Source organism: Calidris pugnax, unplaced genomic scaffold, assembly GCF_001431845.1.
Source record: "Calidris pugnax isolate Ruff unplaced genomic scaffold, ASM143184v1 scaffold138, whole genome shotgun sequence".
In the NCBI taxonomy this organism is placed as follows: Eukaryota; Metazoa; Chordata; class Aves; order Charadriiformes; family Scolopacidae; genus Calidris; species Calidris pugnax.
The window spans coordinates 1897186-1921854 of NW_015090858.1; the positions used below are offsets into that span (position 1 = coordinate 1897186).

General features: G+C 41.0%; 2 protein-coding genes across 3 annotated transcripts in view; one reads left to right on the forward strand and one right to left on the reverse strand.

Moving 5' to 3' along the window:
- The window catches only part of PI4KA (phosphatidylinositol 4-kinase, catalytic, alpha), a 59626-nt gene extending 52661 nt beyond the window's left edge, over window positions 1-6965 (reverse strand). For both annotated transcript variants that reach the window (XM_014944005.1, XM_014944004.1), the window contains exons 1-7: window positions 6714-6965; window positions 4201-4317; window positions 2897-2990; window positions 2201-2289; window positions 1628-1700; window positions 1027-1286; window positions 307-373 (exon numbers count right to left, since the gene is read on the reverse strand). In XM_014944005.1, coding sequence (XP_014799491.1) covers window positions 307-373; window positions 1027-1286; window positions 1628-1700; window positions 2201-2289; window positions 2897-2990; window positions 4201-4317; window positions 6714-6923 — 910 coding nt within the window. In that variant the 5' untranslated portion in view covers window positions 6924-6965. The remainder of the gene's footprint in view (window positions 1-306; window positions 374-1026; window positions 1287-1627; window positions 1701-2200; window positions 2290-2896; window positions 2991-4200; window positions 4318-6713) is intronic.
- Window positions 6966-7085: 120 nt separating this feature from the next.
- SNAP29 (synaptosome associated protein 29kDa) lies at window positions 7086-17219 on the forward strand. The gene is made up of 5 exons (XM_014944008.1): window positions 7086-7613; window positions 9065-9261; window positions 10016-10101; window positions 11157-11261; window positions 12959-17219. Exons 1-5 carry the CDS (start codon window positions 7401-7403, stop codon window positions 13114-13116), a joined length of 759 nt encoding a protein of 252 aa, XP_014799494.1. The 5' UTR covers window positions 7086-7400; the 3' UTR covers window positions 13117-17219.
- Window positions 17220-24669: the final 7450 nt, after the last annotated feature.

Genomic DNA, 24669 nt, shown 5'->3' on the forward strand with positions numbered 1-24669 from the left:
TGAAATATTTTTGGCCTAGTTGAATTAAGCTCTTCAGTACCAGGCATAGCCTAGCAGTAAAGAAATCGCATCTGTCCCAGAAACCTGACAGAAACAACTGAGCCTGGAAACCACTGGTGTTAATAACAACTTCCTGCTGTCTTTATACCTCAAAACATTTCAGAATCCTAGCAGGCACATGCCAGAGAATTACTATAAGAATTCTAGAGGGTAGAGAAAAGGGTCAAAATTCTTCTGGTTTTCAATTTTCTATAAATAGCAACAAAATCCCCAAATCACACCCTGTTCCTTTGCAAAATAATTTACCTTCAAAGTAATGAATTGCAGATCCTCCAGGAGAGCTGGGAGGGGGAATTCCACGTTCAGGACTAACCTGAAACATCACACAAAAGCCGTAACTTAAAAACTACTTATAAAACATTGAAAAACCTTCCAGAGAATGGTTCGTTCACTTTATAATGAAACACAGCTTCAAGTAAAACTAACAAGAACTAACAAAAATGGGAAGTTAAAAAAGGCTAGTGCAGTGCTTTTGACTAAAAAGGGAAGCTATTGGAATGATGACTCCAGTGCTGTATGAAACCATGCTAATAACAATCCATCATTTCAAAACCATTATATCTGAATCCATTCTTCCCTAAGTCAACAAACATTGACATCTCCTGGTGAAACCAGTGAGAGCTCATGTATCCTCAGTGCTTCAGAAAACTTCACCCATTAAGTGCCAGCTTCCCAAATTCACAGATATACAATATGATGTTTTTTCAAAGAATAACACAAGGAACAGGATTTGCCAATTGTTCCATGTAAAGACTTAGTACAGTTGTTAGTTTAACTGTCATTGATTATTCTATAGCTCAGAAACTATAAAATTATTTTGAAACTCAGCTGCAGAACCAAAATAAAATTTCTGTATCTGGTCAAGTAAGGTGTTAAGAGACTCTGTGCATATGTAATGGTCTTAACTCCACCAAGACCACAAGATCATCTAAGCACTAACTCCAACACAGACCAAGTCATACAAACCTGCGAGATGCTAGACACACTGCTAGCCTTTCTCTTTAGTGTTCCTTCTTGGCAAACTGTGAGTAAAGAACTGGGAAGAATTGATCTGAAATCATTAAAGGATCGTCGGCGTATTCCTTCAAGCTCTTCTGGAATTCTCAGGGAATGTGGGGGAATTTTTGGAAAAAGCTTAGAAAGGAGAGCCTCCTCTGAATTGCTGTAGCGACCAAAGGCTCGAGAAATTCCTATCAGGCAGGGTACTGCATACTTGCATAAATATTCTGGAAAAGAAAAACACACATAGTAGTATATTACCAATAATTTAGAACTTCTCTTCACAGTTTTCCTACCACTTTACTAAACTGTTTCAGCCTAATGTGCTTTGCAAAGACTTATTTGTGCGAGTAGTGGAACAACCATGAAGGTACCGCAAATTAACACACCCCTCTTGCTTCTGTATTTGCCAGTCAGCAACAAACAGAATAAATATGTGCTAAGAGAAGTCAAAAGAAAAAGCTGCCCACTTTTCAGGAGTAATCTGGATAATTAGAAAACACAAGAGAAGTTCAGAGGACAGGAGTTATAAGTATAGCAACAATATAAAGAGTTTTTTTAATAGTACCTTTATCATGCATTTGCGGGGTCTGGCACATTCCCAAGAGGAACTGCATTACTTGTAGAATTGCATCCAAAATCTAAAGTAATCAAGACAGACATAAAAAAAACCTTTTGGTAAAGAGATACTATTTTTTTATACTACATCACTACAACACAAATGAAACTTGCAAATATTACTGTAAGCACCTCTGTAAACAAGATTTATTTTTAATGCTACATGACTAAAAAATTATATGGCCCTTACACAGCTTCTTCTGTAAAGTCTGCAGTTAGCTGGTATTTACTAGCAGAATAAAATTGCAGCAGTCCTAATTTCAGTATCCAAACCTGAATTCTAAAACTCTGGGCTCAGCAAGTGACATCCTTTGACACCTGGAAGTAACAGCAGACTCACGAATATCTTCTAGGTACCCGATTATTAATCGACACAAGCAGAATAATGCAACAGTACACATGCTAAAGCAATCAATCTCTTTGCAAGAAAGAAATCAGCTGTGGCATACTCTTCTCTAGACGTTTATCAGTAACACAGCATTGGAGACCTGGGTACTGCATGAGCACAGACTTTAAACTCTACCTGCTCTCTGAGAGAGGGGTCCCTGTAGGCAACATCTGATAACAACGTTACCAAGCAGAAGCTGAAGTTTTCTGCAACAGGAAGCAAGCCTGCAAAGTAACAGGCAGAAAATATATCACTTAAGCATTATTACATAAGCGATTCTCACATCATAAGGTTCTGAGACAGACTGTAGAAAAATACAGTATTACATACAGAATTTAGAAGTACACTCTAGCCATCATAATTTCAGCATAAATGTTTAAAGAATAATATCAATAATTAAAAACTCTTCCAAGCTTTCAAGTAGTTAAAAAATATTATAATACCCCTTGTGAAAATAGTATTCTTATATTAAGATTTATTAAGGGAGCAAGAAATGAAGCAACAACCAAGTATCAAAGCTAAAAGCAGAGAAGACAAATCTCAGGTTCCACTCTCCTGCTCTAACTACTACACGATCTTCTCTACTTTAGTAACCAAATATACTGAGAATAGAATTATTTGAAAGCGCAATTTATCACAAAGCACTCCAGCAAGAAAGCTGGGAGCTATTCAACTTCCTCTTTGCTTCTAAAGAAAATGAAATGCTGTTGAGTCAGGAGCTAAGAACCTAACAGGACCCATCACATTCCCTTGTGCCACGTCCTAAATAACCTCTGTTATCCCCATTTCCTGGCTGGCATTCCATATGAATGAAAAAACCCCAAACATCACCTCTGCCTTTCCGTGCATTGCTTTCTTCTATCCATTGGACTTTGGGAAGACCCTTCAGCAGTCGGAGGAGGTAAGCAACCACATGATCTTTGTGCTGAAGAGGAAAATATTCTATTTAAAATGGAGAAGAAAAGCTGAACCATATAATCTCAAGGTATTTTAGAGATATGGAAAGACTACATATTAACCACACACAGAACTCGCTTCTAGTAATTACTCCATGGGATTCTTGAATATTGTAAAATTGATTTCAACACAACTAAACAAATTCAGTGCTATAAATCCAATCTTTTCATTCTAGGCAACAGTTCATTCTCTGTAAAAGTTGGAGAAAAAATATCTAGAACATTAATTTACGCCAAACAATTTATTAGTTTACAGCAAGGTTGCAAAATAATGTAAGGCAGCTCAAAATTCAGTGCCAGTCCCAATTCAGTACATGGGATCCATCCCATGGCACAAGTCACTTCACACATCTGTGTAACACTTCAGCTTCCTAATCAGCAAATCAAAGATTAGTGCTTTCCTTCCTCATAGAGTTGGGTTAATTAATACTAACCACTGGCTTTGAAAACATCATAAAAATGCTAAGAAATACGAATACAGCTGCCTTATTTAAACTTCATACTATAAAAAATGCAAAAAGGACAACAACATACATGCCAGCTATATTATGGTAAATAGATAGTAAATAGGAAATTCATGCTTGATGCAAACCCTAGCAACATTAAATGACTTAAAATGAGGTCTAACAACTTTGGACCTAAGACCCTGTATATCCTTCCTGTCCACTGCACGAAAGAGTGCCAGGCCCAGAGCTGGAAGGGAAGTGAACTAGCTTGTCCTAAACAGTCTGACAGCACATCAGGGAAGTTGGTGTATAACACAGCCTATATGCACTCTTTGTCTTTTTATCCTGGCTGGTGCCAGCCATGAAAAGGCCTATTACAAACCTGATGTTCATGAGTATGTTGGTCAGAAGGATGTGGAGAAGAACACCTGATGACATGCATGGTTTGAGCAAACCCTCCTGAATAGCCTTTCCTTTGTCTCCTTACACTATGATGACCAAAAAACAGGACAGCAGTTTGGCTGTGTCAGTGCCATGACTGCTGTCTTACCACACTCTTCAGTACCGTCCTCGTTGCCTTGAGCTCTCCCGCCTGCATCTATCTATTATCTCTGATCTTTTATTTTATTTCTTTGGATAGTAAATACCAACTTTTCATTCACTGAACAACTACATTTGAACTAATCCAAAAATCTTTCAAGTTATACAGAGTTAGCCTAAATGGGAAAAATACCTGAAGATCAGATTCAATGAGAAAGATTCCTAATGCAATAACAGCATCTCTGCGACGTTCATCTAACTGGAAAATCCCATGGAAATCCACTGGACACATACAGAGGAGTTTTTGTACCTGAAAAACAGCAGAGCAACCGATCAGTGGAACAAGATCGGAAATGTCAAAAGAACCCAAGGGAACAATGCTACATATGTTAAAATTGTCTGTCAAAAATCCACCAGTAAACTTCAGGAAAGCAATGCAAATAGCTGACTGCTTCTCTTCCACAGAGCAGAGCTTGCCATCATGTCTGTGCCCTAGAGCATACCAAGAAACAGGCCTGGAGAACACCAATACAATTGCAAATATTTTCACAGCAGAGAAACAAGATGACAGGCTGTGACTGTCAAAACTCATTCAGACCTCCTGTGTCTGAAGGGAGCAGTAGTCTTTCCATTTCCTGGAAGACAGGCAGATGGCCACATTGCACTGTCATCAATCTTCCTGAGAGCATTGAAGGGCTAGGAAAGCGATGCATGACAGATACTAGAAAAAGAAAAATCTCAAGCAGATGTCTATCATTTTTACCACAACACAGGCTGATTTAGAAGGATTTTTCAACACTCGATCAAGCTGCTTGGTTGGGGAGGGGTGTGGTGGTGGTCATATTTCAAAAAAGTTTCTGAAACTTTTCAGAGCATCTCATTTACTGAGCTCATTCCTGCATCCCTGGTACAACAAAGACTTCCTTCCACTAATTCATTGGGCTTTTTGGATATGCAAGAAATATGCAGCAGGCATATATATTTACTCAATTGCTGCAAACAAAAACCAGATGGATGGAGCTTCGGTTACAGCTACGCCAATGCCTTTCTCATATACACCACAGACCAATAAACTATTACCCAGCTGAATATGACCTTTGCTCAGACATAACAGATTAAGTTGCCAGAACAATCATTTTCCCACTACTTACCTACTGTTTCACTCCATATACAGCAACCACACATCTAAAGAAACTACCAAATCTCCCAAATGCTTAGTTTTCCTATGAAACTGTTAAGAAAGGGAAAATGCAACAAGCATATTGTCTTTCTGTAAGTCTCCTTGATGTTAATAAATATTGCCTAAAAAGGACTGTTTATAAACACGTACGTTTGAATGACCTATGTCTGCATGTCAAGTTACTTCCTATTTAGATAACTCTGTAAGCACCCCGCCTTGAAAATTCTAAACCAAGAAACTATTTCCCTAGAGAATTAGAATTTACTAGATGCTCACTGGAATTTAAGATTCTGGTCCTTAAACTGCCAGGCCTCATAATTACAGGACCTGAATACAACACAAATAATCCTCTTGCTTCAACGTAAAAGACAGCAGAGGAAATATGATTCTGATGCATGTGTCTCACATCAAGTTAACATTCACAATAACACATGTGAATGAACCCCTGTCATGGTTTGGGCTGGACCGGCCACTGAAACTCAAAAACTCAAACCAGGACAACTGCTAATATCACTTAACTCCTACTGTAGTCTGTCAAACAAACAAACAAAACCAAACAAAACCCACAAACCCAAAACAAACAAACAAAATATACCTCAGGATATCAGTGAGCCAACAGCAAGGTTTAAAAAAATTATTCACTGTTGGTTGTCAGACCAACAGTAGTTTTCCAGAACAAGAATTAAGAAAAGGAGTCTGCAAAAGCTGGCCAGAAACAAGCCATGCACTGTAATTTTCCTCAGCACAGAGCCGTGCTTCTCAAATATTTAGTTATCTTTCTTTCATTAATGCATGAGCAATTCAGAAGTTCAGTCCCTTTGTGCCCAAAGAAGCCTCCTCGGCAACATCGGGCTGCCCACCTCCCCTAGGCTGCCCTCCCCTCCCCACCACCCAGACGAACCCCCCGCTTCGGTTTTGCATCCAGCAGAGATTTACTTCAACACGGCAGTTTTTACCTTGATCATGCATCGCTTGGATTTAATCGGATGTGCGGAGTAAAGCAACCAGTCCTAATTAGGCTGAGACTAATGACGCCTCCAAGACCTTGTTTACAGACACCCCCAGGACGCCCCGCCGCCGTGAGGGCCCACGTTCCTGAAACTGTTCCGCGGCCACCACGGTACCCTCGGGTCGCGACGGGCCGGGCGGGCGTCTGGCGGGCCCGACAGCCCCCGTCTCACGGCCGCGGGACTGCCACGCCCGCGGAGCAGGGCGGCATCCCCCGGGCGCGGGCGGACACAGCGCGGACACAACCCCGCGGGGCCGCGGCAAAAAACCCCACTTCCCACGCACGACAGGCTCGAGCGAGGCGGCCCAGACATCCCTCCCCCCACAGAAGGCCGCGACCCGCCCCCTCTGCTCCCAGGCGGCGGGGACACTCTCCGCAGACAGGGCCCCAGCCCCGCCACCGCACCCACGACCCCAACCGTCCCGCGCAGCCCGTGCTCACGTGAAGCGTGACACCCCTCGCCCCACGCACACGCGACTCCCACGCGTGACGCCCCGGCGCCCCTGCGGCCCCTCACCTTCTCCAGCGGCGCCGGGCTCTGCACCGCCAGAGACCGCGCCAGCGACAGCACCGTGTTGAAATAGAAGCCGCGCGTGGTGCCCGCGCTGCTCCCACGCCCCACGCCCACCGAGGGACCTGCTGTCGCCACTGCCGCCGCAGGGGTGGTGGCCGCTGCCGCCGCCGTGGCTGCAGCTGCCGCCGCCGCTGCAACGGCCGCGGCCGCCATCTTGTGCGGCACTACAGGGGGCCACTCGCGCCGGCCGGCCTACCCTCTCGCGAGACTGCCGCCTCGCAGAGCACCAATCGCGCCACAAGGATGGCAGCGCCCGCAGCGGCTTCACGGCTCTTCCCCTTCCTGCCGTGACGCCCACCCCTCGGGCCCGCCCGACAAGCGGCCGCACCCAGGCTGTCACCCCCGCTCCAGACCGTCCCCCCCGCGGTGGTCCCGCCCAGCAGCCGCTTCTCCTCAGCGCCGTCCGGTGCTTCTGCCCGGTGCTTCTGCCCGGCGCTTCCGCCCGGCACGCAGCGGCGGCGGACTGTGGGCGGAAGGAACGCAGCAGAGCGGGCGGTGGTAGAGGCCGAGGCCTGAGGCAGGGTCTCGGCGGCGAGCAGCGGGGCAGGCCCGGCCCGGCCACCGTGAGGACCGAGGGCCAAGGACGCTGCCTTCGTGAGGCCGTCACTGTGGCCGCTTCCTCCGCCAGCCATGTCGGCCTTCCCGAGGAGCTATAACCCCTTTGCTGAGGAAGAGGAGGAAGAGACGACGGCCGTGCGCGGTGGGGAGGCGGTCGGCGGCGGCGGTCGGCAGCTGTACCTGCAGCAGGAGGTGCTGCGCCGCTCCGCCGCCGCCGCCGACAGCACCACCCGATCCCTCTCGCTCCTCTACGAGTCGGAGCGGGTCGGGGTGGCCGCCTCTGAGGTGGGTCGGCACGGGGGGTGGACGGCGGGGTGCTGCTGAGGCCTCTTTAGCTGGAGCCGCCTGCGGAGGGGCTGGTTTGCCTTTCTTCCTCCCGAAAGTCTCTCGAAACAGCTTTTTTTAGATTTATTGTTTCAGAGACAAAGTATCCCTTTCTGTTACTGTGGACTGATTTTCTAGGTGGAGGCGGTTTGGTTTTTGAAGAAAAGATCGCAGTTAGACGCTCTCTGTCTATATAATACTGAGAGTGGGACTTGGCTGTGTTTTCAGCGGCGTTTAACCGTTACTAAGTCATTAATGGCATTTGTACCTATTTTTGTCTGACTAAAAAGTTTTCAGCAGTTCTTTTGATTAAATGAAGAGCCCGCCCTGTTGTTTGTCATCTGCTTGCTTCATGCTGATTAATTATTTCCTTCATTCTTCTGGCCTTGTTTCAGAGTAGAGTTTATACTCGGAGACATGGCTCAAAGCTTTTGTCTGTTGTGTCATCTGCTAATGGGGTGTTTGCTTGAGTGTTAGTGGCGTGATTGACGCAGTCACCTCGAAAGCATCCCGAGCTGGAGGAGAGGCTTCTGTTGAAGGGGTGTTGCAGTCGCGCTTCCGCAGACTCGAGGCCTCGGGATTCGTTTGTCCAGAAATGCACAAATGAGGAATTAAGAACCAAGAACTTAGGCTTAATCCAGGGCTTGGGGTAAAACTGGAATTGCAGGTGTCAGCTGCTTTATTGGGGGGGGGGGGAAGAATATGCAATTAGGATTCCCCAAAGTTTAGAGAGAATATGAACACAAGTTCTTCGTTTTGCACTAGCGTTAGCTGCAGGCAATTTTCCTCACAGAATTAATCTTTGGATTACTTTGGAATTGTGTTTGTGCTGCTGAATTAGAAAATAACTTAATCGTATATATCAAAATTTCTAAATCCTGCAGTGTTAGTACTTGCTAAGAGATTATTTTTACAGTATGAAATTTTTTTTTAATTTATTTCCTTTGATTATTCTGTTTCTAAATTATCAGGAACATCCCAGTAATGTGAAAATAGTATCTCTTCCTCATGAAGGTGTCATTTACAACTAGAAATAGTTCTGCTTGCTCATTTCTCTTCCATAAACTTTTGCATTTCCACTGCATCACCCATCTGGTCCCATGCTTGCTCTAACAAGAAGAGGTACAAATGTCAACCTGACCATCAAAAGACCAATACAGAAAGTTCCTGGATGCTGTTTGTAGGTGTCAGGAACCTTGCATTGCATAGTGGTCAGGATTTTATAGCTGCTAATTACTGTGGCTGACTAGCAACTCTTGATTGAAATGCCCTGGTGGAAGAGATGTGAGTGAAAAATCTGTATGCCTACATAGCTGAAGGAACTCTGTTATTTCTCTTCCAAGTGTCAGGTGTTTGATGTTTCAATTCATCTTGGCTTTACTAGCTTGTCTTTTTCTGTCAATATCTGTTAGGAGCTTGTACGCCAAGGGGAGGCCCTGAAGCGCACAGAACACATGGTGGATAAAATGGACCAGGACTTGAAGACCAGTCAAAGGCACATAAATAGCATTAAAAGCGTTTGGGGGGGCTTGGTGAACTACTTCAAAGCCAAACCTCCAGAGAGCAAGCCAGAGCAAAATGGAACCTCTGAATATTATACTAACAGTAGGTAAGTAAAATAAATGTTTTACTTGGCACGTATCTCCCACAGCATCTCTGAAAATGTCATCAGAAAATCAGAACTCAAAAGATCTGTTGATTCTGTCAAGTAAACTCCTGAGGTGGTGTCTAGCTCCCTTCTCCCTTTAACTCTGAGAAAAATACTTTTATTTATATTTGAGGTAGTAAGAATAACTTTGTATTTGTGGGAAACTAATTCCAACAATTACACAAAATCACACAATTAATTTTTCAGAATCTTCTGAATTACCATGCTTGCTTCAGTTTTATCAGAAAATCATGATTTGTACTATTGACATGCTTCCAGCTAAATACTACGTGTATTTCTCTAGCTTCTATTAAAAGCTGTAGATAAAAATTAATTGCTATGGAATTACTGTGTCTTACAGTACTTGTATCTCTTAAGCTGAGAAATTTATGTAAAGCCTGGAAATATTGCATGGATTGATTTCTTCTTTCCTATCCCTCTCCATCCTCCACTAGAGGAAAGGAATAGGTTGCCTCCAAGACGGAGGATGCGGTTTTAGTTTTGATACCAAAGCTTCCATATGCTGTTTTCAGCACTAAAGCAACCAGCTCTGCTTTCACTGAAGACAAATGCTAATAGTTCATTTTAAAGGAACATTTTGGACCAGGTCTAACAAATTTCATCATCTGCTATAAATTTGACACCTGTTCTTGTTTAACAGACTCAGAATGAGGCCTGTGGTCCATAGGAATGTTTTTATTCTCTTTATTACTAGATTAAAAGAAGCAATGATGTCTAGTAAAGAACAAGAGTCAAAATACCAGGAGAGTCATCCAAATTTAAGGAAGCTGGATAATTCAGGTTTGTTAACTTTATTTTATGCTGATTGTCTGTCTGTGGGGCTAACTTGCACAGTGGTGAAGGCAGAGACCCTTCAGCCTGCCTAACATTTGGAGATTTGTATCCCAGCCTTCATGGCTTTGAATTCTAGGGAATTGTTTCCCCTAAAACTGTTTATACCTCTTCGGAAGATGTGAAATGCTTTTACTTGGATACAGATCTTATTTAGCCATTCCTGTGAGGTTTTTATGCTATATCCACTAAACACTTTAAAAGCATCCAGTGCTTATATTTGCACAGAGGAGACTTTAGCCAAGAACCCACACAGTGTGCGGGTAGCCTTGTCTTATGTTTGCCAAAATATTAACTTATACTTTCAGAGGTTCTTTTTAACCATCATTTGTCATAGTTTTTAGATTTCTTTGTTATTGCAAATGTGGAGTATAACCATTCATACTGAAGTCATTACTTGATTCACGCAAGGAAGCATGCAAGGTTTGGTCTTGTTCCCCATTCTCACATTGCCTTAACTTCTGTGGTGACTTTTATGTACAAAGTAACTGTTCCTTCTTAAAGTGTCCTTAAATTATGTAGTTTAGTAGGAGTGAGAAAGCAGCAAGGTATCTTTATAGTTGTAGTTTGGCAAGTGAAGAAATGCTTTTTGGTAATCTTGATCTCCATTCCACTCCACATAATATTAAAAGTCTGTCCAATAGAGGGCAGAAATGCTCTCCGGTGGCTTGCCCTGGGGAATCAGTAACTGCTGGTATAAGTTATGAACTGATCTGCATTGGTGGTTGGGTGGCTGTTTTGGTTTTTTTCTTTTTTTTTCTTTTAACTACTAAGTAGAACTACAAAAGGCAGCCCAGAAGAGAATAATTGTAGCTTAATTAACTGTTCATCTTGAGGTATGTCCTATAGATAGGGATGTTGAACTATTTTTGATACTCCTGCTAACAGGTTATGTGATTACATGGCAGCTGTGGTCAGACTAATTTTAAATAGCACTTCTAAATTATTACTCTTCTTGCTAGCTTTTTAATTATAAAATATTCTGTATTTTATACTCTTAACAGACAGTGATTTCAGCAAAGCAGATTTAGTTTCTTCAGTGCAAAGGGATTCCTATCCAAAGAACCAACACCTGCGAGCTTACCACCAGAAAATTGATAACAACTTAGGTGAGTGAGAAAATTGAAGCTGTTTGATGTAATACCATTTTTGATTTTTGGTTCTTAAGCTGGAGAAAATTACTAAGTACTGTATTGCCAACAAACACTTTTTCATGTAGTTCACATGTGACATTTGATAATAAAAAATCATTTGCTTGTATTCTGTATTTCAAAGGTATCTACTTGGCAGAATCCAAAGTTTGAATGAAACGTGTGGTAGAACTGTGTCAACTGTGTGTCAACTGCTTGCAAATATTAATAACAAATCTGAGTTAGAAATGCATTTCATGTGAAACCAGCTAGAAGCAAGCAGGCTAGGATGCCTGGAATTGTACTAAATCTACTGTGGAAACTGATATACTAGTGGCATCAATACTTCAACTCTTCTGTAACATCCTTGTGCTCGTTACAGTTGCTCCAACTGTCCATGAGCAAAGAGACTGGGGGGAAAAAAAACCCCAGACCAAAAGCACAAATGCTCTCAGATCACATATTGACAACAAGAAAAACACTGTGACCAAATGCAAATATGTTAGCAAATCTCTGCCACTTGAATGAGGAAATGGTGCGGAGTTATCCCATAACACTTGCACTCAGGATATGAAAATGTTTCTTTGAATCTTCCTGTAAATTGAGTGGAGTATCGCTGGACAAGCAGACTTACCTAACAATTCTGAAAGGTCTTATTAAGCAGGTACTAGTTAATGTAAATCAGGAAATAGTGCTTCATATTGACATCCAGATTATACCAGTATGGATACTTACTACCTCTTTTTCTAAAGCTTACCCCTTACATTGAAAGATGTGTTCAGCTTACCTAACTGACAGTTAAACTCACAGATTAAATTGTACATCTGTTTGGATCCAAAGAATTTACAACTCTGTGTAGCTTTTGAAATAAACATGTTTTGCAGAAAATAAAAGAATCAAAAGGCACTAAATATATAATTTGTGAATTTGCAGCATTTCTTTTATTATTTCCCCAAACCACTCGGCTGACTTTCTCTTCCTTTGTTCTGTAGCATATATACAAAGTGCCTCTTCACTTACATGTGTCACTGTTTAGCTGACCTAGAAAGAAGAGATTGGAGACAAATCAGAAAGGAATAGATCAAAGAGAAATAGTCAAGCATAAGAGTTTGGGGAAGCACACTTGTTCTGTTCCCAAGCCATGTAAAACTTACTAGCCTCAGAAGCATTTATACCGATCAATCATGCAATAAAACCGTTTCCTCGTAGCCAAATTAGAAAATCTGGAAATGGGATTATTCCATCTGTGTTACATAATTAACTGCTCAAATCTTCAGTGTATTGGCAATATCTGCATGAAGTTTAAAGCAAAACAACTGAGGTAGTGAGCATATTGTGTATAGGGACGTAAGAAAAGATGTACCCAATTTTCTATAAAACATGTTTAAATAAAAGGTTAAAACTACATTACAGGGAATGTCATTTTATAAGGATCCAATTTGGTTTTAAGCATTTGTAGTTAACTTGTAATGGAAAAAAAGAAGTGATTATTTCTCGTAGCAATGCAGTAGAAGTGTTAAAATATCAGTGTTTCCACTGTTTGAGAAGAGCACTCGGACTTGAGTAGTTGTAACTAACATTTTTCTAATATTCTAAGAGGGAATCCTGATAGTATCTGATTAAACAATATGCTTTATACTGCTTTTGTTCCTTATGGTCCCTCTCTTCATTGACAGATGAGATGTCTTCTGGGTTGAGTCGCCTGAAAAACCTAGCTCTTGGTCTGCAAACAGAAATAGACGAGCAAGATGATATGCTGGATCGCCTAACAAAAAAAGTAGAGACACTGGACATCAATATTAAAAGCACTGATAAAAAAGTCCGACAACTCTAAAGAATTTTTAGAAATTTTTTTATCGTGCGTCAATTCTTCTTGGATACCTTATCTCAACTATTCTCTTAAAAAAAAAAATCTTGGACAGTATCTGTTTCTCTTTTTTCTGTTATGTTATCAATTTTGTTGTCATTAAAATTGCATAATCTTAAATGCAGCATAATACCTTAAATTCCTTCTTACAGTACGTGGGAAAAGTGCACGTTGAGTGAAATCCCTCAGCGCTTGGTAAGTGCTTTTGTGCTGGGTACCCTGCTCAATTGTATGACTGTGTGTCGTGTGTGTGCAGGAATTTGCCATCTACAAAGCTTCAGTGTCCTTGGCCCAGGAGCTGTGATGAGAAAAGTAACTGTGTTTTGCCTCTGCTTTGGAGAGGGGACAAGGGAACAGAATGTGCTGCTTTGTTTAGAACAAATGTCTCTAATTCTGTTTACCTAAAGCTATTTTAAATTTAAAAAAAAATGCTGAATTTCAGCTGTAAAAATAATTCAAAGTGACTGTTCTCTGGCATTTCTGGGCTTAAGGAACGAGCTGTTCTGCGGAAGTTGTAAAGTATCGCAGATGTCATGCAGTAATGATAATATTCTGTGCGTGTTCCCTTTCCTACGATGACTTTTGCCAAATGGTGGAACCATGAACTGTGGTTCTGCAATTTGGGTCAGTAAATGCTATCACCTTTATTTTCAGTAAAGATCTCTAAGGGCATCTTACGTTCTGCAAGAAATACTGATTGACAGTGACTGAAAAAGCTTGGGTAACAAAATTAGGATTTAAGCATGTGCTCTTAGAGATTCTTTTGTAGAAATTGTCACCATCTGTTGTTTTTATTGTCTGCTCTTTCTCAGCTTATTCAGTTAGGTGGTTATTTGAAAAATAGCTCCCATGTAATGGTCTGATATTGCACAGATTATATAAAGATCATTCTTTATTGTAACATTTCAAATGTGGTTAACGATTGAACAGATGCTGTGTTTTCCTAGGTAATATGACTGTTTTTAAGAAACTCAGCGATGGTTCACATATTTCTGCGTAGGCTTAGCAGGTATGAAAAGTTCCTGCAAATGAAGAGAAGCTCAGAAACATTTTTGAGTCTTCCAGATACGAGTTGAGCCTTCCAATTTGTTTTATTCTGTTGTAAGTATCACTGTAGATAAAATAATTCAGTTCCAGCCTGAAGACATTACAATGAGAACTTGCTGTCTGTCTTGGAAACAAGTAAGTTATTTCAGTTTGGAGGGGTCAAGGGACCTGTGTCAGTGTTGCAACAATCACTGTCACAAATAACAGCAAGTGCCTAAAAAGAGTTACATTTTTGAGCTGATGCCACTTTATCTTATGAATGAAAGGAAGACCTTGGTGTTTAGGGCTATCAAGCTTGTATCCTTCATGAACATCACATTCATGCCCTCCCCTTTTTTTCCAAGGGATTTGTTACCTTGAGCTTACTTGCTACAAAGTCCACCGAATTGTTAAGGAGGTAAAAGAGAACTTGAGCCTTTCCTCTTTAACTGTGTTTCCTGAAAGTTCACATGTAAAAAAATAAATCACTAAAAAATCTATGCATCTTGGACATAGTATTATAGAGAAAAAATATTTCTGGGATTACTACTGAAATAGAATTAATTTAAGGTGAGCCGTTGTTTCCCCTTATGTGACTTAGCCTTTGTTTCCCCTTTTGTTGGGATATCATTGATTTCAGTTCCTAAATAAAGTGTTTTGCAGGGACATAAAACTTCAAGAGCTATTGAGTACCTCTAATTGCTTTTTAATCTTCAGTTTGTGTCACTTATGCTCATTTAGAACCATAAGAGCCTTATTAATATCAATGTATCCTCGTAACATCAATGTATTATCTAACTTTTTGGGTACATACTGTGACTAATTCTCTCTTACTGTTAGAATATTTATGAATTATATGATTTGATGTCTCAAGGTGGCTGATACATTTATTTATTAAATGATACAATCATTAGTTTTCAAAGTGTTAAGTACCTCAATGAAGGAAAATTGAAATTTTAATTATACCACATTTAGTTTCTTATTTGACTTTCTCCTTTTAATAAAAAGGGTGAAAAGGCTTGTATTTTTTTCTATCCCAATGCTGGCTAACAGAAACACTTTCATCTTAGGATGTATAAATTCTCTCCAGAATACCAAAATTGCATCGTAATTAATAACACTTATTTTAGTCTGAAGTCTTCTTTTACCTCTATGCAACTATTTCACAACAACGTTTTTTCCAAAGTAAGGCTCTGGTAATTAGGATGTGTGCTGAGGCTTTCACCACTAACTTATGGCTAATGGAGGAAAATGTAGCTGGAAGATCTAATTGTGTGATATGTAATAAGAAATGTGAAGCTTGAATGTGAACAAAAATTTTTGTTGGCTTAAGCATGAAGTCTATTGCCTTTCTGATGTAAGTTATTCCTTTTTTTTTTTTTTTTTTTGCCTAAACTATTTCAGAAAGCAAACTTAAGTTTTTGGTTGACTGTTTAGTTAGATTAGCCTAATGGAAAGTTTACCGCGTCCTGAATATCTTTGATGCCTTTAAAAACACAGGCAGGGAAGGGGAATTTAAAAAAAAAATAAATCACTGTTTCTGCTTTGAGAACCTCGTGATTCAGGCAGACTAGAAAACCAGGATCTCAGCCATGTGGAAGTTATACAGAGATCTGACTTATCTTTTCTAACAGTGCTGTTCACTGTCTCAGTAACGCGCGTCTTTGTTTGCATAGGCTTTCCTGCTCTATGTATTATTTTTGGTTTGGTTTTTTTAATGGCCTTGTTTTAAAGGATTATTTCCCACATCGGATTTCTTGGGGGTGGAAGGAGGGGAGAAGATCATGCATGGGTATGAATGAATTTCTGCTACAAACTGAATTCCATTTCTCAGCTTTCATACAGATGCTTTATACTGATAACTTAAGTCCAACTGACATGAGGACACAACATGATTTTGTAAGAGTGGTGAAATTTTTTTGCGTGTTAGGATAACTTTCCATCCCGCAGAAAGGGGAAATTTAAAGGCAAAAAAAACCACACATGATTTTTGCCTTTCCAGGAAATGTCATTTTGTACGTGTTATGAAAGACTTACTTCAGTAGCTTTTCTTACTATGTCCTGAGCTAGAGTTTTATTTCTTCTTTGAAACTGGTGAAAAACTTACCTTATGTAGGGTGTAGGACTTTCAGAAGAAATGTAATTTACACTCAAGCACTACTTTGATAAGTTAAATGATTTTGCATAAATACTCATGTTGGCATAGAAATTGGTGTCCTTGCAGCAAAATAGTTCTAGTTAACTAATTTTATTCCTGTTGGCTTGAGTAGAAGTTTAATTAAAAAAAAGTTCTCTTTCTAGAAGGTGATTTTCTTGCTTCTCAAAAAGTTTGCTAATAAATTTTGAAGAAGTTTTAAACACTGGGAAATAACACACCCTTCATAACATAGATATGAGAAGGCATACTCTAAAAGCAGCAAGGGAAAAAACAAAAGTGGGAATAACCAGTGTCTGATTACTAGATTCCTAGGTGTACTTGATTTTTAAATTTCCTGAGCATTGAATTAAATATCTGTAACAAGTGATGCATAGCTGGATTTTAGGCTGTACTGCAAAGATTTGTTGCTGTGCTGAACACTCTTGGCTTACTGAAATTGTTGGGACACTATATGGTGTCAGGGATTTTTGTTAATGTGTGAAATTTATCTGAAATATTTTGCTGCCTCATAGTTTTTGTGAAGTGTGATGTAACTTGTTATATCGTGAAATAGAATATACTTTCCAACCACTCAGCCTTCTGAACAAACAGATTTTTGTAGGCATTTTTATAAGCATAACATATGGATGTTATGTGTTAATTTTGAATTTGAAATATATGGGACTTAATTTTCAAAATCACAGGTAGCGATTATCTTTGTCTACGGCTTTTTAAGTGGTACTTTAATTGTGTGCCACTCTGGTATAACATTTTTTATACAAGTCAAATGGAAATATCTATCTCTTGTTTAAATGCTAAACTGGACTATAGTTCAGAAGTTTAGGACATTGAATGAAATTAATGTTGAATGGTAAGACGGTCAATAAAGGTGCTTATTGTTAATGGAGAGTTTTTGCAGTTATTTCCCAAAATTCTTTGACTGAAATTTCATTGACACATCTTTCCCATAACATGATCTGTTTAAATACTGGACCTACTCTGTACAGTTTGTGCCAGAATGGAAATAAGTTTGCAGCCGGTATGTTTTGTTTTCTGAGAATAAAAAGAGGGTATTGCATTTCTACTTGGTCCTGAGAGGAATGCAAACAGGCATATATTTTTGCAAAACTCTAACATGTGATGATAAAATAATTCAAGATGTGTCTTGAACAGTAATCTTGCCATAGTGCTTGCTGTTATCAGGAACAGCATAAACAGGATGCCTGTGTGAACAAAGCAGGTGGAAAAGGAGTAAGGCAAAGGAAAAATGTACTGTCTTGAAAACCTAAACCCAACAGGTATGTAATATTCCTGTGTGGGCCAAAGCTGGTGCTGGAGAAAACTTCAGAATGTCCTGACCTTCATTAGGTTCTTATCTGTGTATGAAGGGAGAAACTTGGCTTCTGAAAATATTGTGGTAGTAAGGTATGATTTTGTTTGATACCATAAAGCAGAGATTCAGAAGTGCTATTACAAAGGCTCTGGAGAGGGAAAGTCAATGTGCTAGAGAGAGTGACAGTTTTTTTAAGGTGCAGATAACTTGTTTTGCTGCCTTTGTGCTAAGAGTTCTTTAACAAATGGGAATTGAGAGCTCTTTCATCTCTGCACTTTATTGTTGCATATAGAAAAATCGAAGTAGTGTGAAGAGCATGGTGAAATTTGGCAGAGAATGGAGCAGTGCGGTAGATTCTGGATCTCTGCTGGGAATATCCTGAGCTTGCTCTGCTTTGTGTGGTGAATCTGTGCAAGTATTTCCCACCAATCTGTTTATGGCTGGTTGGGTACTTCAGCTCTTTTGTGTTTTCTCAAGGACTTCCGTGACACAATTCAGTCACTGTTTTTCAGGGAAATAAGAGGGAAAGGGAGGTAAAAGTTTCTCGTGCAAGTATGTAAAACCAGGCAGAGTGAGACCCATGTGCTTCTGCTGCCTTTCTCCCTTTTCCCTTTTCACTTTGTTTTGGTAGGTGGATGGTTGGTTTCTTTGCTTCCAAATAAATATATTATGTGTTCCTGAAATGGTAAAATATGAAGAACCACTGCACTGGGGCCAGAACTGAAGGCTCACTTGAAAGAAAACAGGGAGTTGCCCCCAGAGTAAAGAGACTGCTGAATCAGGAAGTTCCCTGAATGCCAGGCAGGGTTTTCTAAATACAGTGACTTTGGAGCCTTGCCTCAGCTATAAAAAGTCTAGATGGATTGTGACTTTGCTGTTGGTGAGGCAGAACCTTCTAGCTGTGGATATTTTGAGGAAAACAATGGACCTCCTTGGCATCTTCTTTTTAGATGATCTTTTTTTCCCCCCTCCACATTAATTGTAAATCTGTTCTTTCTGTTAATGGATAGCAGTCATTTGCCAACAGTGAGCTCTGCCTGCAGACCAGCATTCTGAAGAGCAGCTAGAATTTGTCGCTCTGAAGCAGCAGCTTTTGCCCAGCTCGTGTGTCTCGCAGCCTTCAGGGGTCAGGCAGGGCAGTGAGAAGATGCAGTGTGCCACCAAGGCCACGCTGTGTGTATCAGCCTTGAAGCGTGGAAAGAAAACGATACATGGTAAAAGTTTCTCGTGCAAGTATGTAAAACCAGGCAGAGTGAGACCCATGTGCTTCTGCTGCCTTTCTCCCTTTTCCCTGCTTCTGAAGGAGGTTTGGTTTTAGGAGGGAGTTCTACAATTTTCACTTTGTTTTGGTAGGTGGATGGTTGGTTTCTTTGCTTCCAAATAAATATATTATGTGTTCCTGAAATGGTAAAATATGAAGAACCACTGCACTGGGGCCAGAACTGAAGGCTCACTTGAAAGAAAACAGGGAGTTGCCCCCAGAGTAAAGAGACTGCTGAATCAGGAAGTTCCCTGAATGCCAGGCAGGGTTTTCTAAATACAGTGACTTTGGAGCCTTGCCTCAGCTATAAAAAGTCTAGATGGATTGTGACTTTGCTGTTGGTGAGGCAGAACCTTCTAGCTGTGGATATTTTGAGGAAAACAATGGACCTCCTTGGCATCTTCTTTTTAGATGATCTTTTTTTCCCCCCTCCACATTAATTGTAAATCTGTTCTTTCTGTTAATGGATAGCAGTCATTTGCCAACAGTGAGCTCTGCCTGCAGACCAGCATTCTGAAGAGCAGCTAGAATTTGTCGCTCTGAAGCAGCAGCTTTTGCCCAGCTCGTGTGTCTCGCAGCCTTCAGGGGTCAGGCAGGGCAGTGAGAAGATGCAGTGTGCCACCAAGGCCACGCTGTGTGTATCAGCCTTGAAGCGTGGAAAGAAAACGATACAGTTTGGAATGTGTGTCAGGCGCTGACAGCCCTAGAGAATGGGGACACTACCCCAAGAAGTTTTTGAATTTAAGAACAGGCACGTTAGAGCTGTTGACAAAAATTATATAGTTTTATTATTTTCCTTTTGTTTTACTGAAGAAAATTTCTTACTGACATGACGTATTTTGTAAGATAGGTAAAGTCTACGCTCTTTGTTCCTGACTCCCAGCCTCCCTACATGATAAATCAAGTTACTAATCAAAATTTTCCTTGTCATTTCCTATGTCTTTTCCAATTTCTTCCTTGCTCTTCCTTTAAGTTCACCCACTCTCCTTCCTTTGGGAAAGAAATGATTAAGGGAAGAGCTTTTCTTCAATATGCTCTCACAAGTCTATTATTTTTACCAGTTCCTAATTGAGTTCAGATTATGTAGCTACTAAAACCTGACTTGATCCCCAGATTTCTCTTAGAATTTCTGTGCAACCCCAGTATTTGTTTGCATCTAATGTTTGTTGCTAAATAGTGTTTACTGGCTAGCAGTTTGGGTGCATTTGATGAAAAATTCCTGCAGGAATTCCCTTGTTTGAAGCAACTGAGAAGGGTGATAATACAGTCTGCTCATGGCTTCCAGTGAGATCCACAGTAGTGTCAGTACTAAGTCACTGCATACCAGCACGCAGAACATCAGATCTTGATAGTCTTAACTTTATTGCCTTGTTTTCACCATTGCTTTGTGTCTGGATTGGCCATTCTGTTTGCAGCTCTGCCCACTGGTTCTCTTGATGACAGGATGTTCCTTCCTCCTTTGAAGTCTAGTCAGAGAGGCAGCTAAGAAGTCCAGCAGTATGGTGTAAATAGTAAGGTTACAAAATGTCACATAAGAAAGCAAAGGCTAAAACCCAATTGCGTCCAGCTGCTTATGAAGAAAGCTTTGCAAGGGAGAGGCAGCATCAGCCTATATCTTTCCTGCTGCAGTAACATGTGCAGGGTGACCAGACTGAATGTCTGAGGACTTGTAACTTGACTTCTGCGGAAAGTCAAGATCTTTTAAAAGGCAGGAATTCTATGGAGACTGTGACTATTCCAGATTCAAAGTTCCGCAGCCTTCTTCCCTAGAAATATTTAGGCTGCTGACAACATTGCAGAGGAGACCTGCGGGTCATTTTAACTTCCTCATCGTATGTTGCTCTGTTCTAGGCTGCTGGTGTTTCCGGAATTGATTTTTATTCCCAAAGCTGCATACAGTAATACAGTATAGATAGGAGCTAGCAGCGTTTGTGGGTGCTAATTCTCAGTCCTGCTGTGTGAGCTGATGCAGGCAGGACACAGGAACAACCACAAAACCATGGATTAAGGGCAAAGAACAAATTTAATCTCAATACCTCATGGACCGGGGAACCTCAGAAGCAGCACCTGGGCAGAGGCAGGCAAGCAGGGGACACAGGCACTGCAGAGTGAGAGTCCTTATTAGCAAGAGAGTCCTTGTTAGCAAGGGAGTGAGAGTGCTCCCACTTGCTGCTTGGTCCTGTATTTCAAGGATTCCGGCAGGCAGAGTTTTCTGCTGTGCTCTGATCTCTTCAGCAGCAGGGCAAGAATCCCAGGCGTGTTTGATAAGGTGCTCCCAGTCCATCCCAGGCCTATGTTATCCAAGTACAGATATTCTACTTGTTAAGCACACAAAACTAAGCAACAATTAGTGTGATATATGTGTTTTCCAGCATCCCACATACGAGTCACTTGAGTGTATTTACAGTCCTCCTCGCCAATCTTCCATTACTTTCTCACACCTGCCTTTGGGATGCTTCCCACCTCTCCATGTGTGCTCAGGGACGGTGCAGCATTAGCTCTGCCGTGGCCAGCCTGCCACCTCCCACCTCTTCTTGTGTTTGTCTTCAGTTGTGGCTGAGCCAGATAGAAAATAGTGATTAGAACATACTGTATCGTGATATGGAGAGAAGGATGTTCTTTCCTAAATGACATAGTTGCAATAATTCAATTATGGGTTAATTTTTGTTGGTACATGTTTAGCAAGACCTAATGAACTAAAAATTAACTGCAGCATGAAGCAAAGTGCAGTTGAGAAAACGATCTTGTCAGGATCCTGTATCAATGCCCCAACTTTACTAAGCCACAGAACAACTCTAGTGTGCTACAAACTGACATTTGTGGCACAGTAAAAGTAGCCTTGTTCTCAAAAAGACATAAAAATGGCCTTCTAGATACAGAAATGCTTTAGTGGGTCAGCTTTCTCCCTAATTAGGTGGCAGAGTCTTCCCACTTGAGCAAAAATATGATGGCGACCTCGGTGCTGAATTACAGCGGAAAATATTAAACAGGGATTCCTCTGCTTTCTATGCACACACTTCCTCTTAATGTTCACTGTTATCAATCAGGGGAATATCCTCCCATACTGGTACTTTCTGCAGAAGTCCATAGAGGTTTTAGTCTAGCTCCTCTATTTGATCTTTCATCACTACTGACTTTGAAAACTTTGTATTTTACTTAGGCATATCCCTCAGCAATTTCATGTGCCATCCAAGTAATGCATTCACTATTGAAATTATTGAAATTTGTGTGATTTAATAATTTTCTGGCACACTGATTCCCAAACATGTGGGAGGAAAAATGGAGAAGGATTTTTTTCCATCTCTGGGTGTCTATTTTATTGCCTGAATCCTTGACCCTTTTGAATGTTTCTTTTTTGTTGTTGAATTGCATTTCAACTGCTTGTCCAGTGCAGCGTCTGAGAAAGATGCACTTTCTCAGTGGTTGGACACCTGCATCCTTGCAGCTGAAGGTGGTGGGAAGGAAGCTTGTTCTTAGGAATCTGATGTACCTGACTGCTGTAGCATTTCTAGCTTTGAATTTCTGGAGCTGTTTCCCTTTCTGCAATCTCCATATACTAAATAAGCACTTTCTTCAATTGCCAGCTTTACTGATCAGTGTTTGAAATGCGGTATTGAGGCCTTATTCCCCCCTCAGGCTCACACGCAGTGTACTGAGGTTACAGGTGCATCACGCCAGGAGCTGGAGGGCTTCACCATGCCCCATCCGGGTACAAAACTGAGCAGAACGAAAGCAGCTCCTCACCAAGGGACACAGCAGCATGTTGCTGGTTTCCATGTGTCACTGCACACCAGCCATTCGTGGCAATGGCAGAGCAGTGGGGTTTGGGTGCATCGGAAGGCAAGAAGCTAGAGTCTTAATTCAAGAATGTACATACTTAAGAAACAGGCTCATATTTGTGTTGCGGGTCACATTAAAACCATTAAACTTTCTTGTGTCCCTGCAGTTAGGCACATGCGGATGTATTGCTCGGTCAGTTTGGCTGAGTTAATGATCTGTGTGAATCTCCAGGGAATGTCTCTGCTTTCCCAGGTGTCTCAAGTGCCGGGGTTATGGAGTCAATTCCTGTAAGAACAATTTTCATCTAGTATTTCAGAGAATCATTAATTCTGACTTACCCTTGGGTTAGTGATAAATAATGGAATTAGATAACATTCGAAGAGGCATTTTTTAAGTCTCTACAACCTTGTTACGTATCTGCCCACAAGTACTTAAAATGAGCAGTCTTAAGGAAGAGAACTTTTGATGACAGTCTCAAACGCTCTGTTGCATAATTGTTCAGTCATCTGGAGGCCATGTATTATGACAACGTAGTTATATTTTGACTCTCATCAACTGTTTTGCTGTTTTAGTACCTCTGTCTGTAGTATGGAGTGACTGGAAGATTGCCAAGTGAAGGGACATCTGTGTGTGAACAGCCGGGAGGGATAATATGTAAATCTGGTGGGAAGAGGCTATTAAAGACAGTGTCGAAATAAAATGGAAAATAGACAATATTGAGCTTCATCAGAAATATCAACATAAACAGCAGCTACTGTACAATGTCTCTGACGTGAACTTTGTAGCTTTAAATAACTGCATTCTACAGAAAACAGATGGATTATGAAATCTGTGAGCAGACTTCCAGAAAACAGTTTAGTCTTCAGGAACACGTCCATGTTGATGTTCAGCATATCCTCCTGGCACAAGGGGACACAAGGCTGCTTCTCCTGCTGCTGTATTTACATAACACAGCGAGGAGTTGGAAAGTTGGATTACATGCAAGCCAAACATAGCTGAAAATAATACTGCATGTCGTATGTAACTATGAATGGAGATGAATAGAGAGGAAGTGATATCTGAGATAAGCAGTATAATAAATGTTGCCTTGTTGCTTCGTAACCCAGCAGCTGAGGAGCCAACACACCCATGGAACAAATCAGGAAGCCCTGACTAACCAGAGGGACCACACCAATACCACCAGAACCCTGGTATCGCCAGCAAATCGAGCTGCATCATTTTTTGACAAGAGTTGGTGGACTGGGAAGTGACAGACCATTCCAAAATGTTTAACTTTATATTACAGATGAGGATGGATTCAGACTGTGTATTAATCCTGTGGCCTATACTTTACTATCCTTGGTTTAGTATAATTAATCAAAAAGCTCAGGACAGTTTTCTGTGTTCTACCAGACATTTATACAGCCATTTGTTTGCTTGCTTCGGGAATGGATGTGATCAGTCACAGTCCAGACTTAGCAAATCAAGCTGCTGTTTGCAGACATGAACTTGGCAATATGCATTGACCGAACATAGTTCTTGCAGCAGGCAAGGCATCATGTGCTGCGTCAGACACATTCTCGGCTAGAAGAGAACCATACAGATAATTAAGGATCTTGGGGAGGGCCCATGAAAGGGGTTACTTCTTAACACTGAAATTGCTTCTTTCTGTCTTTAGTTCTCTTCCAGGATAACCAAAGAAAAAAAAGAAGAGCTGATTACTCTTAGCAGTTACGATTCAGTCTTCATGAAATAGAAACAGATAGAAACACACAAAGATGACTCATTTCTGATGTGCTCTGGCTACACAGCCTTACTCGATCCAGAATTTTAAACATGTTTACGTGAGGCTCTGGTTGAGTGGGAGCAAATGACTTGTGGCCAGCTTGGATGGAAGAGGGAAAACTGACGCTGGGACTAGAAATCATTCCTTTGCTTCCTGGATGCAGTATTGCATGGTGCGAAAAGAGGGGAGGCAACTAAAAGCTTCTGCATAACTGGACC